The 12,500-nt window shown below is 46.1% G+C and overlaps 1 protein-coding gene across 1 annotated transcript in view; it reads right to left on the bottom strand.

Annotated features, from left to right (window-relative positions):
* The window catches only part of ralgapa1 (Ral GTPase activating protein catalytic subunit alpha 1), a 171,500-nt gene that overhangs the window by 30,079 nt on the left and 128,921 nt on the right, over nt 1–12,500 (bottom strand). The window contains exons 39-40 of the mRNA XM_063183617.1: nt 7,438–7,596; nt 4,609–4,736 (exon numbers count right to left, since the gene is read on the bottom strand). Of these exons, the coding sequence (XP_063039687.1) occupies nt 4,609–4,736; nt 7,438–7,596 (287 nt within the window). The remainder of the gene's footprint in view (nt 1–4,608; nt 4,737–7,437; nt 7,597–12,500) is intronic.

Raw genomic sequence — 12,500 nt, forward strand, 5'->3', positions numbered from 1 at the left:
GCAGGATTCGAACCTGGGACTCAATGGGGGAAAATGTAGTCTGTATTTGTTCAGCTGTGTTCACATGCAGTGCCAGTGGAACCCATTGTCTTTTTAATGAATATAAAAAGTACCATGACGACCATCAACATGTATAAAGCTCATAAAGCTGGATGGCTTCAGACAGATAGCTCAGTTGTGACTCATCAACATCAACAGGTGTGCAGGACAGACTGCTGATGGTAGAACTAACTTCTAGAGCAGTGATTCTCAAAGTGTGGTCCGGGGACCACTAGTGGTCCGCGATAGAGCTCGGGTGGTCCGCGAGGGGATTTCTACTTTTCCAAGATAAGCTAGCAGTAGGCTACATTTGTAACATTTTCATGTTTTCAACTCAATAAGACAGGCTTATGATGTGAATAAAAAGTAAGTGATCTGCATCAAAATTAGCAGTGTCAAATTAGCACCCATCAACTGCCAATTCAGTTGACAGGTGGTCCCTGATCATTTTTGGGGGGACAAAGTGGTCCTCGGTCTGAAAAAGTTTGAGAAACACTGTACTAGAGCATATGCTAAAAAAAACAGCTGTTGACTGGGGAATGTTGATCATGGAGGAGTGCTGCTTCACTTTTTTCTCTTTAGCAGGTGCTCTTTGGCTCAAGGAAATAAAGTTTCTTTATTAATTAATTAATTAAATTAATTAATTAATTAAAGGCGTTTTAACTTCACCAGCAGTGTGCCTTGGAATCTTTGGCAGACCTTATCAACAGCCACAACTGGAGATAAGTCTGACCATAATTTTAACTAACTTCTAGAGCACTGTAGCCCACAGAGTGTCACTGTGTCTGTGTGAACGTTCAGTCTTACTGACTGACTGCATTGGAATGGAGACTGGAGATTGCTGCAGGGAGGCCAGTAGAGCAAAGAGAGAGACAGACAGGGAGGGGGGAGACCGACCGACAGACAGACAGACAGAGAGACAGACAGACAGACAGACAGACAGACAGACAGACAGACAGACAGACAGACAGACAGGCAGACAGGGAGGGTGGAGACAGACAGACAGGCAGGGAGGGTGGAGAGTCAAGAAATGGTGACAAGCTGGAGAACCAAGTGTGTCAAGAGAGGAAGAGGCTGGACAGGCCAGAGAAAAGAAGAGGGAGGGAAAAGAAAAGAAAACGGAAAAAATAGAGAGAGAGCGGAGAATGGGGAGAGAGAGAGAGAGAGAGAGAGAGAGAGAGAGAGAGAGAGCGAGAGAGAGAGCGAGAGAGAGAGAGAGAGAGAGAGAGAGAGCAAACATGACAATGACAATGACACACACAGACGCACACACACACAAGTAGAGGCGGAAAGATGGAGGGAAGAAAGGAGAAAATGAGAGACAGCATGAGAGAGAGAGAGAGAAAGAGGGAGAGGGAGGGCTGGAGAGACAGAATGGGTTTTGGAGAGACATCCGTCGATAATGACAGATTACTGTAATTCTGGCTGTCAGGCCTATCGACCTGCGCTACTCACGCCAATCAATAGCCCAGTCCAGTATCGAGCCCCGCCGCAGACACACAGATGGACCAGATTGCTGAAGGCGAGAGGGAGGGAGCGAGGGATGGAGAGAGAGAGAGAGAGAGAGAGAGAGAGAGAGAGAGAGAGAGAGAGACTCAAGATGGACCCCAACTATCTCAGCTCCATCGCTCTACTCGCAAGCACGAAACAGCACATGGCAGAGGAGGGCAGCTTGGAAAACGCAGGCACACACGCACACACACTCCTTCCATTTTTTCCCCCTTCAGTCTTTCAGCCCCACTCCCTCGCTCTGCAACTATTCTACTCAACTCCAACCCCTCCACCCCAACCCCTCGTTATCCTGCTCTCTCTCTGTGTCGCCTCGCTTTGTTTTCAGGCTGTCAGCATCTCGCTTCTTTTGAAAAGGGAGGGGTGGTGAGAGGGAGGGGGGGGTGGGGGGGTGAGAGAGAAAAAAGAGGGGGCAGCTTTAAAACAGAGGTTATGGACTAGAGTACTGTGAAAGAGCGTGAAGTGTGAGTGTGTGGAGGGGGGTGGGGGGGCTTAGACCGTGCGTGCGTGCGTGCGTGCGTGCGTGCGTGCGTGAGCACACACGGTGGCGGTGGTGGTGTAGGGCCCTCTTTGTTACACACGAGTGGCCATAATACGAGTGTCATTACGGGGAAATAAATAAATAAGTGTGAGAGGCCCTTCAAGGCTTGTTATCTAGTTAAAATGGACAGAATAGAGGTGATTAGACTGAAATGACCAGGGAGAGAGAGATCGGTGAATAAAACCCTCATTTATGTCATGTCTCCTATAGAATAACTATAGCTGAAAAACGACACATTTTCGCTTCTTGAACACACACGTTTGCTATTATACGCCTGTATGCAAGCGCATGTGTGCTCATGTGTCTGTTTGTGGTGTCGTTCCCCTAAACTCTCACTTGCACAAAAGTGTAGTAATCATACATGTCTACTACACAAGTGTAGCACAAGTTGCGGTGTGTGGTCAGTTTTTATTGTCTACAAATCTAGTGAATATACTTTATCTATGTGACACACGTACTCAATTTTGTGTGCATATGTGGTGAATAGCTGTTTTTTCTTTTTTTTTTACAGAGAGGATCTTGTAAGACTGTGTGTGTGTGTGTGTGTGTGTGTGTGTGTGTGTGTGTGTGTGTGTGTGTGTGTGTGTGTGTGTGTGTGTGTGTGTGTGTGTGTGTGTGTGTGTGTGTGTGTGTGTGTGTGTGTGTGTGTGTGTGTGTACCTGACTTACCCACCCGGCGAGCGCAAGCCTTCATATTATCTTGACAGCAGCAAATGTCTTAATTACACACCTCCTGTTTGGCCTGTCGCTCGCCGGATAACTGCAGACACGACGCAAGAGCAAGGGATGAGGAGAGGAGAGGGAGGGAGAGAGGGAAGGAGAGGGAGAGGGGGAGAGAGGGAGGGGTGAGGAGAAGGAGAGAGAGACTAAAGGATGAGGAGAGAGGGGGAGGAAGGCATGAGGAGAAGGGGAGCGAGAGAGAGAGAAGGAGGGAGGGGGAGATGGAGAGAGGGGGCAGAGAGGGGAAGAGAGAGGAAAGGATGAGGAGAGGGAGGGAGAGAAGAGGAGGGAGGGAGAGAGGGAGAGAGAGGGAGGAGTGAGGAGAAGGAGAGAGAGACGGGGAGGAAGGATGAGGAGAGAGGGGGAGGAAGGCACAAGGAGAAGGGGATAGAGAGAAAGAGGGAGGGGGAGATGGAGGAAGAGAGAGAGAGGGAGAGAGATGGAGAGAGGGGGGCAGAGAGGGAAAGAGAGAGGAAAGGATGAGGAGAGGGAGGGAGGGATGCTGTGTGTGTGTGTGTGTGTGTGTGTGTGTGTGTGTGTGTGTGTGTGTGTGTGTGTGTGTGTGTGTGTGTGTTTGTGTGTGTGTGTGTGTGTGTGTGTACGTGCTGGAGGTTTAGAGGCAGAGAAGTGTTGTTGGTCAAAAGTGGGCAATGAGCGAAGGAGACAGAGAGAAAAAAGTCACGGAGAAAGAAAACCCACATAACCACGGAACTATTTTCAAAGCAAATGGCTGTGTAGCAAGAGCTTTTAGGGGGTGATTGCGTGTGTGTGTGTGTGTGTGTGTGTGTGTGTGTGTGTGTGTGTGTGTGTGTGTGTGTGTGTGTGTGTGTGTTCTGCAGGTGATCAGAGCGATTCCATCACCTGCACGCCAGCGATGCACAAGCACAAGCCCCGCTCTCTTTCATTCCGAGCGAAAGAGTAAGACGTCAATAAGTATCGAACGGAGAGATAGATACAGAGAGAGAGAGAGAGAGAGAGAGAATGAGCACCAGCTGACTGACCGAGGGAAGTGCGAGTAAGGGCAGAGAGAGAGAGAGAGAGAGAGAGAGAGAGAGAGAGAGAGAGAGAGAGAGGGAGAGAGAGAGAGAGAGAGAGAGAGAGAGAGAGAGAGAGAGAGAGACAGAGACAGAGAGAGAGAGAGAGAGCGCGCGAGTGAGGGAAAGCAAACAGGCGAAGAAGTGATACTGCACATACTTTGCCTCCAGGGCCTATAGCCACACAGAGGTGGCGGGAATCCATCGATAGTGTTGTATGTGCCAACACTTGATGACCGTGAGGCGGACTGGCAAACGGATGCTCCGCTCCGCTCGGACGGTGGCTCAGGAGAGTCATTTCTTATCTCATTTCACTTCATCACATCTCATCTCATCTTATTTCATCTCTTCTCGTCTCGTCTCTCTCCTCTCATCTCACACATAGGAACGGACCAACATGCATGGATGCACACATCTCAATGCTCAGACGGACCACATGTTTATATTTCTCTCATATACCGAGAGCGGTCATCTCTGTATTCCGAGACCCGTGTGTGCGATGCCATAGCTGACCACCCATCTCATACTAAATCAGTCCAATATAGACTCTTGTGATTCAGAAAGACAGATGAATACACATGTGAACACACATTTCATCAAAACTCACCGACTTCTTGTGCAGAGGAGAGAAGTTGTCCATAGAAGACAAAAGATTAGATTATTGATGTGTACACGAATGAGTGTGCATACATGGGTTGTGAGGGTGGGTGTGTGTGTGTGTGTGTGTGTGTGTGTGTGTGTGTGTGTGTGTGGTGTGTGAGGATACAAGTTCTGGTAGAGGGGGATGAGAGACTTGAGTGCGCGGCTGGCGTTGATGGCGGTGGCTCTGACCACTGTCGGCAGGATCTTACTGTCCACTATGGCCCCGTCAAACAGCGGACCAAAGAACGGCACCTACAACATTACAACAACAACAGATGGCATGTTTAATATGCATTCATACTGTGGTTTACACTCCCCAGTTACACATTATTTTACTGTCCCTGGTGCATTAATGAGGTACAGTGGACCCTGTTATGATGTCACAACAGGTAACATTATGTACTTGCTGCACTGTGGCATTATGTTAGACATGTACACTACAGGTATATTACATGTCGATATTTGCAGATACATAAAAGGACACCACAAAATAAAATGTTAGCATATTGTTTATTACATAGCATATTGCATTGCTTTATTAAGTTTAGATTGTTCTCAGTCTTTGTTGTGATGTCTCCATGTTGTGTGAAATTTCCCAGCTCCTTTAGATAGATCCATCCATCCATACATCCATCCATCTATCCAACCAGCCATCCTCTTTTCAAACACTGTAGAGGAAGGCAACCTGTACCAATAACTCTTCTACAATATCTCTTCATTTTTCCATTGTTTTGCATCCCTATTCTGATCTCAAAACACGAAAATGGAGAATTTCCCCTTAACACTAAACGACTCCACCCTTACCAACTAAAACAAAATCACATGAGAAGTTCTGCACTCTATGACTGAGCCACAAAACAATGACAGCCACAACAACAGACATTAGGAACAAAATCCTACTGAATGTGCATTGACAAATCCAATCAAGCCAAAAAGCCATTGATGGTGCATTATGGCTCTGTTTAAGATTTACTGCTGCTCATCATAACAGCACAATCTAATCAATGACGGTGGCTTTGAAACATGATTCACAAAGGGGCTGGCATTTTAGTCCAGGACATTCCTTTTGAGTGTTTCCAAATGGGCGACACAGTCCAGAGTCCAGCGGGGCCTTTATGCCCTGGAGTGAGGGGTGTGGAGAAAAATAAAAAATAAATAAATAAAATAAACAAATAATAAAACAGAGGTAAACTCCCTGAAACAAAACAGAGGGATAAGACCAGCGGCAATGATGAACAGGGCTGTGCTACTTATTGACTTTCATAAAAGCCAGGCCTGGTCTTTGGTCTCTCTCTCTCGCTCTCTCTTTCTATCTTTCTCTCTTTCTCTCTCTCTCTCTCGCTCTCTCCTTATCTAGCCCATCTTTCTGCATTTCCTCAGACTACAATACATGTACAGCCTTGGCCCGGGACGGACGGGCTGTGGTCACTGGCGCACGGCAAGATCCATCTCCATGCCGGAATTTAATTCTGAGAATGCCGAGAATCAGATTACGCGTGCCGGGGACATAACTGAGCAGGAAGTGGAGGACTTAGGGGCCACTCCTCGGACAGCAGGGGACAATTGTGTTCATACATAGGCAAACACACACATAAACACTCAGCATTTGTGTCACACACCCTACGGATATAGTGTTAGGGCACTCGGACAGTGGACTTATTCATTTATTCACAAATACGCACATTACAAATATATTCTGGGCTCCAAATTAAGACCTGCTAACCAGCCTAATGCTGGTGAACATTCAGTTTTGCTGGTAGAAGAGACACATTTTCTAACCACTTTTCATTAGTGTGCATTTGGCTGGTGATGGAAAAAAACCCTTGATGTAGAGTAGTAGTAATGGTATGTAGTGCTAGGGTGCTCTGGGGTCTATACTACTAAGCAGGGTTACTGGTTACTTCGAGAGTGTAGAGTGACTTCTCGAGTAACCCATGCTACTAAAGGTGGATATGTTTGAGCCAGGGTATGCTGGCATAGCAATTTACTCTACATCTCAAATCTGCTATTAGAATCATAGGCTAGGATCATTCCGCCGCATGAAGGCGCAGGACACATTCCATAATTCTTCCACTCCTTCCGAGGAACGTTGTCAGTCAAATTAACGCTCACATATTAATGTAGGATCATTTGGGATTGATGAATTTGTTTGGTTTGTCCTGTCACTTTAGTGAAACTGAAATGTCAGATCATACCCTCTCTCTGATTGGCTGCGCTTGCCCTGCCACGAGAATGCACAGTAACTCTGGTTTAAGCAACTCGAGCTAGACAAACCAACATCTTAATCATTGTTGTAGTACTACGGGTCACCAGTCAAGGAGTTGTGGACCACCATATAGAAATATGTAGGACATAACAAAAACATGCAAGCAAGACAAACAGAGCTCATCAATAAAATACACAAGGACATAACAAGAAGCATAGACCAAAGCAGACACTTACAAGATGAACATGCTAAGCTGAATTTGTTCAATACAGTACGTTTTTTTTTTTTCTCCCTTCAACCACAAAACCTCAAAAACACTCACACTGATACTGCAAGGTGTCCGCAATACGGGACTTAAAATCAGACAATGGAATGAAGACGTCTAGTCCTGGCTGTTTCTGAAGTTCATTCCAGGTTGAGGGGGCATTGTATTGAAATGCACTAGCTCCTCATCCCAGATTCTCATCAGCCCACCTTCCACCAGCCATGTACCCCAAAGACAGACAAATAGACACCTCTGGCTTCTTGATGATCTGGATGCTGTACATGTGGTTCACACATCACACATCACACATCACACACACACACACAGACACACACACACACACAGACACACACAGACACACACACACACACAGAGACACACACACACACAGACACACACACACACACACACACACACACACACACACACACACACACACAAACATCACAGACACACACACAGAGACACACACGTGGCATCACCTCTGGCTTCTTGATGATCTGGATGCTGTACATGTGGTTCTTCATGGGGTAGATGACGATGAGCACGTCTCCAAACTCGGTGGGGATGATGCCGCGCCGGTAGTCCCGAGAGTGCTCCGACCACACGATGTGCACCTCGTCGTTACCCAGGTGACGAAGCTGTAGACACAAAAGAAGAGCAGAGTCTGTTTTTTAAATACTTGTTTTTGTTCATTTTAGCCTTTATTGGGATAGGATAGTGAAGAGAAGACACAGGAAAGGGGGGAGAGAGGGGGTAGGATTGGGACATGATCAAGGTCGGACTCAAACCTACAGTAGATACCCCTGGGGCATACAAGGCCTTAGCGTGCCGCGCCACTACACTCCCCAAGAGCAGGAAGTCACCATTTCCTCAAGTTCCATCGGGATCAAGAGTTGAACTTATTGGTAGCCCAATACATCAGTCAGCCAATATACTGGCCAACACATTACAATTTTACACACATTGGCAAGTCATATTACAACGACGTATGGATGTACACACAAGAGCACAAAGCGAGTCCAGATTGCTTCATTGAAGTCTCAAAACCCTTCTGATTACGAGTGGCAGGAAAACGCGCTGGATATTTTCAGAGAGCAATCCAACCAAACATCAAGGATCGATTACTGAAGGTCTTCATAACACAATGTGTGTGATAAACATACAGAACAAAACAAAAAAACAACCCACACCAAGGACCCGAAATAATCTCTTTTTTTTCTCGACAGCTGTATTTTCAACCCTGACAAAAAATAGAGCAGAAATGTGTGCCAAGTTCAGTCAGCAGGTCCTCAAGTCAGTATAACAGCACGTGTGATATGACCTTTGAAGGATGTAGCACTCAGCTCACCAGCACCCTCTTGACACTAACATGGCTTAACCCGTTTTAGCCTAAGCCTTTTTTGGGAAAAGATGCCCTCTCCCTATTAAAACCTAAATATCTCAGCCTCCGAAGCACATAAAAACATGAAATAAGTTGCATTTAAAAGCTAGAACCTTCATGTTGCGCTAAAATGTGTTAATTTAGCTCTAACTTACCCACAGTTTCAATAAAACAGCTCAAATCTCAAGAACCTGAATGCAGTGTATATTTCGCTCCAGGACACAAAGGGTTAAAAAAATAGGACAAGCGAGAATTATTCTTCATTCGATTCATCCTTGATGAATGGCTACACTTTTGTTGCCATCACTAAAATTAAAAAAAAATCCATGTACCCTAAATCACACAAATAAATAAATAAGACATGACGCTAAAAAACGTGCTTTTTGCTTGAATTGTTCCCCTAAAAGCGGAGGCAGTAGACTAGAGCCTAGATCTAGGGTTTGACCTAGGGCTGCACAATTAATCGAAAATAATCGAAAATCGTGATAAATTATTGAAATCGAAGTCGAAATTTTAATCGTGATTTAATTGTGGCAATAGTGACCTACCTTTTAAGAGCGTCCTTGAAACCAGAACATATTGACAGGCTGGTGTTTCTGGCCAGAAATCTGTCCACCTAAGTTTCATGCTGTTGCCTTTACATAATTATTACAATTCATTTTATTTTGCTCATCCCAAATATAATTCATTGTTGGTTATATTTCATCTTGTTATAATTTTCAAAAAAATCAGCGAAATTCAATAATCGTGATTAATAATCGTGATTACGATTTTGACCAAAATAATCGTGATTATGATTTTTTCCATAATCGTGCAGCCCTAGTTTGACCACTGTGGTGTTGAGAGCACTTCTTTCACAATTGGGGAACCTGCTATTGACCTTGTGAAGTGGTGACCGGGTGGGGGGGGGGGGGGGAGTTCATATCCTCAGTTATCCTGAGTGTCCCTGTCTTTTTGGAGATCGGGGGCTTGATGAGCAAAAAGATGGGAGAGAAATTAGTTGTGCGCGCGCACACACCTCTGCACAATATCCACCAGACACGAAGGGTTACTGGCTCCAATATTTCAGGAAATTTTCAGCGTCCTGTTTGATTCTGTACTGACACTTTTGAGTTTACGTAACACAATCAAATGAATAGGCTATGTCTAAATTATAGGCCTAGGCTCTAGTCTCCAATGTGCCTAGTTTCACATGTTGTTGGCATCACCAAATAATCTGCACAATAGAGAGAGAGCAAGAAAGCGAGTGCGAGAGAGGGGTGGGGGGAGAGATAACACAACATGAAAGACAAGACAAGGAAAAGAGAGTGCAGGACAGGCAGAGAAAAAGGAAAAAAAGAAAGGCAATTGAGACAGCAAAAGCCGATTTGAGGAAATATAAAAAATAACAATAAAAAACAGAGAAGAAGGAGCCAAAGGGAAATGTGGATTGCAAAAAAACAAAGAAGCCAGAAAGAGAGTGAAAGATGCAGACTGAGATGTATTGAGAGAAAAAGAAAGCGAAAACATCACAAAACACCTTTCTCTCTCTCTCTTTCTTTCTCTCTCCACGCATATATGCATGTCCGTGCACGCACGCACGCACGCACGCACGCACGCACGCACGCACGCACGCACGCACGCACGCACTCACAGTCCTCATCCATCTTTGTGGGGGCCACTTAATCCTCCCCTCACCTCACTCCATCACTGCTCAGAGGGGCCATCAACACACACTGCCTCCCCAACTCACTCCTCTCGCTTCAGCCACATAACCCCATACCCCCCCCCACCCGGTCACCAAAACTCTCACCCACCCCTCCACTGCACACATAACCCCTCCCCCCCACCCGGTCACCAAAACTCTCACTCACCCCTCCACAGCACACATACTGTAACCCCCCACCCCATCTCTCCACTGACCCTCTCACCCACCAGCCCTCTGGCCCGCATACACATCTCATCCACAGTCCACCTCACCCCACATACCGGTGGTTCTCAACCTTTTTAAAAAAAACAAATTCCTCCTTGACGTCCTCATAAGCCTGCCAACACCCCCTTGACCTCATCATAAGCCTGCCAACACCCTCCTTAGTAAAAAAAGGAAGATAATTGACAATTGCCCCCCATTTGCAATTGAGTAGAGCCCCCGTCGAATAACACTAGTTTAGACTGAAGGCAACAGCCACAGCAAAAATGGGCAATAGGGGAAGGATGATGAGCAAGAATGTGAAAGGGATGTCCGATGTGTGGTGGGGTGGAGTGGGGTGGGGTGGGGTGTGGTGTGGTGTGGTGTGGTGTGGTGTGGTGTGGTGTGGTGTGGTGTGGTGTGGTGTGGTGTGGTGTGGTGTGGTGTGGTGTGGTGTGGTGTGGAGGTGGTGTGGTGTGGTGTGGTGTGGTGTGGTGTGGTGTGGTGTGGTGTGGTGTGGTGTGGTGTGGTGTGGTGTGGTGTGGTGTGGTGTGGTGTGGTGTGGTGTGGTGTGGGGTGGTGTGGTGTAGGGTGGGGTGGTGTGGTGTGGCGTGGTGGGCGGGCGTGCTGACACGCATTAGTGTCTGGTTATTAACACGGTATAGACTGAAGGTGACTGCAGCAATAGAAATGGGCAGCAGGCAAAAGGAACTTATCTTAGACTTAGACTTCTTTATTGTCCATTAAACTTACATAAAATTGAGATTTTGCTTTGGTGGTGGCATAAGGACGCACAAGGACACACAAGACAAACACACATCACAGTCAACACAATAAAGAATAAATATATATATATATGTGTGTGTAGATAAAAGATAGATAGATAAAACCTGTGGAATAAAATTAAATCTCATTACTCAATTAAAATTAAGAGACTATTCAATTTTACCATATTACTTACTGCTAGAGCAGCGCACAGAGCTTCCTATGCTGTATTACGAAGCACTGTGTTACTGTATAAAATTTTAAAATTAATAAAATACCACTGCTAAAATACTATTGAGGATCTGCTCTCTGTTATTATAACCAGTTCTTTGTTAAGAATAGCCACAGCTGATGGTACAAATGACCGCTTGTAGCCATTCTTCCTAGCCATTGGAATTTTCAGTCTACGTCCAGATGGCAGCATCTGGAAAGCACCGTGAAGAGGGTGAGTAGGATCCAGATAGACTTGATGAGCCTTCTTATTGTACTTCCAAGAGTATGGAAGGCCGGGAATCTGGGGCTCGGTCGGTAGCCGAGCGTGTTAGTGTACGGTGCGTTGAGTTAGGGCTGTGGCTGTGGCTTTAAGAGAAATGCTAAACAGGACTGAGCAGAGCTGGGCTGGGCTGTGATGGTAATGGTGAATGTGGCGGGTGTGCTGACACCCATTAGAGTCTGGTTGACATGGTTTAGACCAGGAGTGGGAAACCTTTTTGATTCGAGGGGCCTCATCAAATTTTATAAAGTCCCTCAAGGGCTGTACTATTAACAGAGACCAGGATTCCCCCCTGCACTTTAGGCCTATATTGAAGGCATCAAGTTTTGGCAAAGGACGCGCTCAACTTCTTGGAAAAAACGGAAGTCCTTGGGTCCGCGATAAAGTGTATCAACTTAAGGAAGAAAAATCAGCACTCACAAAAAGGCAGCCACCTTTACAGCAGACCCCACCTCCACTAGGTCCCCTGAAAATACAACTTACTTAATTGTATTGCAATTTGCAAATGTCCTTTCTAGCATTTCTTTACAAAACATGTCATATTTCATATGACACTCCGTAACATTAAAATTATGTCGGGGGCCGGATGAGACGGCCTAAAGGGCCATAAATGGCCATCGAGACATAGGTTCCCCACCCCTGGTTTAGACTGAAGGCGACAGTAGCAATAGGTAAGGAACGACCTCCAAGAATACAAATGACCGATGAGCTAGCGTACGGACAGCAGCCAGCAGAGCTTCGGGTGCTAGTGTGCTGTGCGCCGAGTTACAGTAGGCCTGGGGCTATTACGGACCATAGCAGGCTTGGCTTGGCTGGTGTGGTTGTACAGTAGCACTGAGGTGCAATGCAGAGTGAGAGGGCTGAGGCTATTTAACAGCCTGCGATGGTTAACGTGAATGTGAATGCGCTGGTGGGCAGGCGTGCTGACGCGCGTTAGTGTCTGGTTAAGATGGTTTAGACTGAAGGGGACGGCAGCAATAAAAAAAAAAATGGGCTGAGCTTGGCTGGTGTGGCT

This window comes from Engraulis encrasicolus, chromosome 19, assembly GCF_034702125.1.
Source record: "Engraulis encrasicolus isolate BLACKSEA-1 chromosome 19, IST_EnEncr_1.0, whole genome shotgun sequence".
In the NCBI taxonomy this organism is placed as follows: Eukaryota; Metazoa; Chordata; class Actinopteri; order Clupeiformes; family Engraulidae; genus Engraulis; species Engraulis encrasicolus.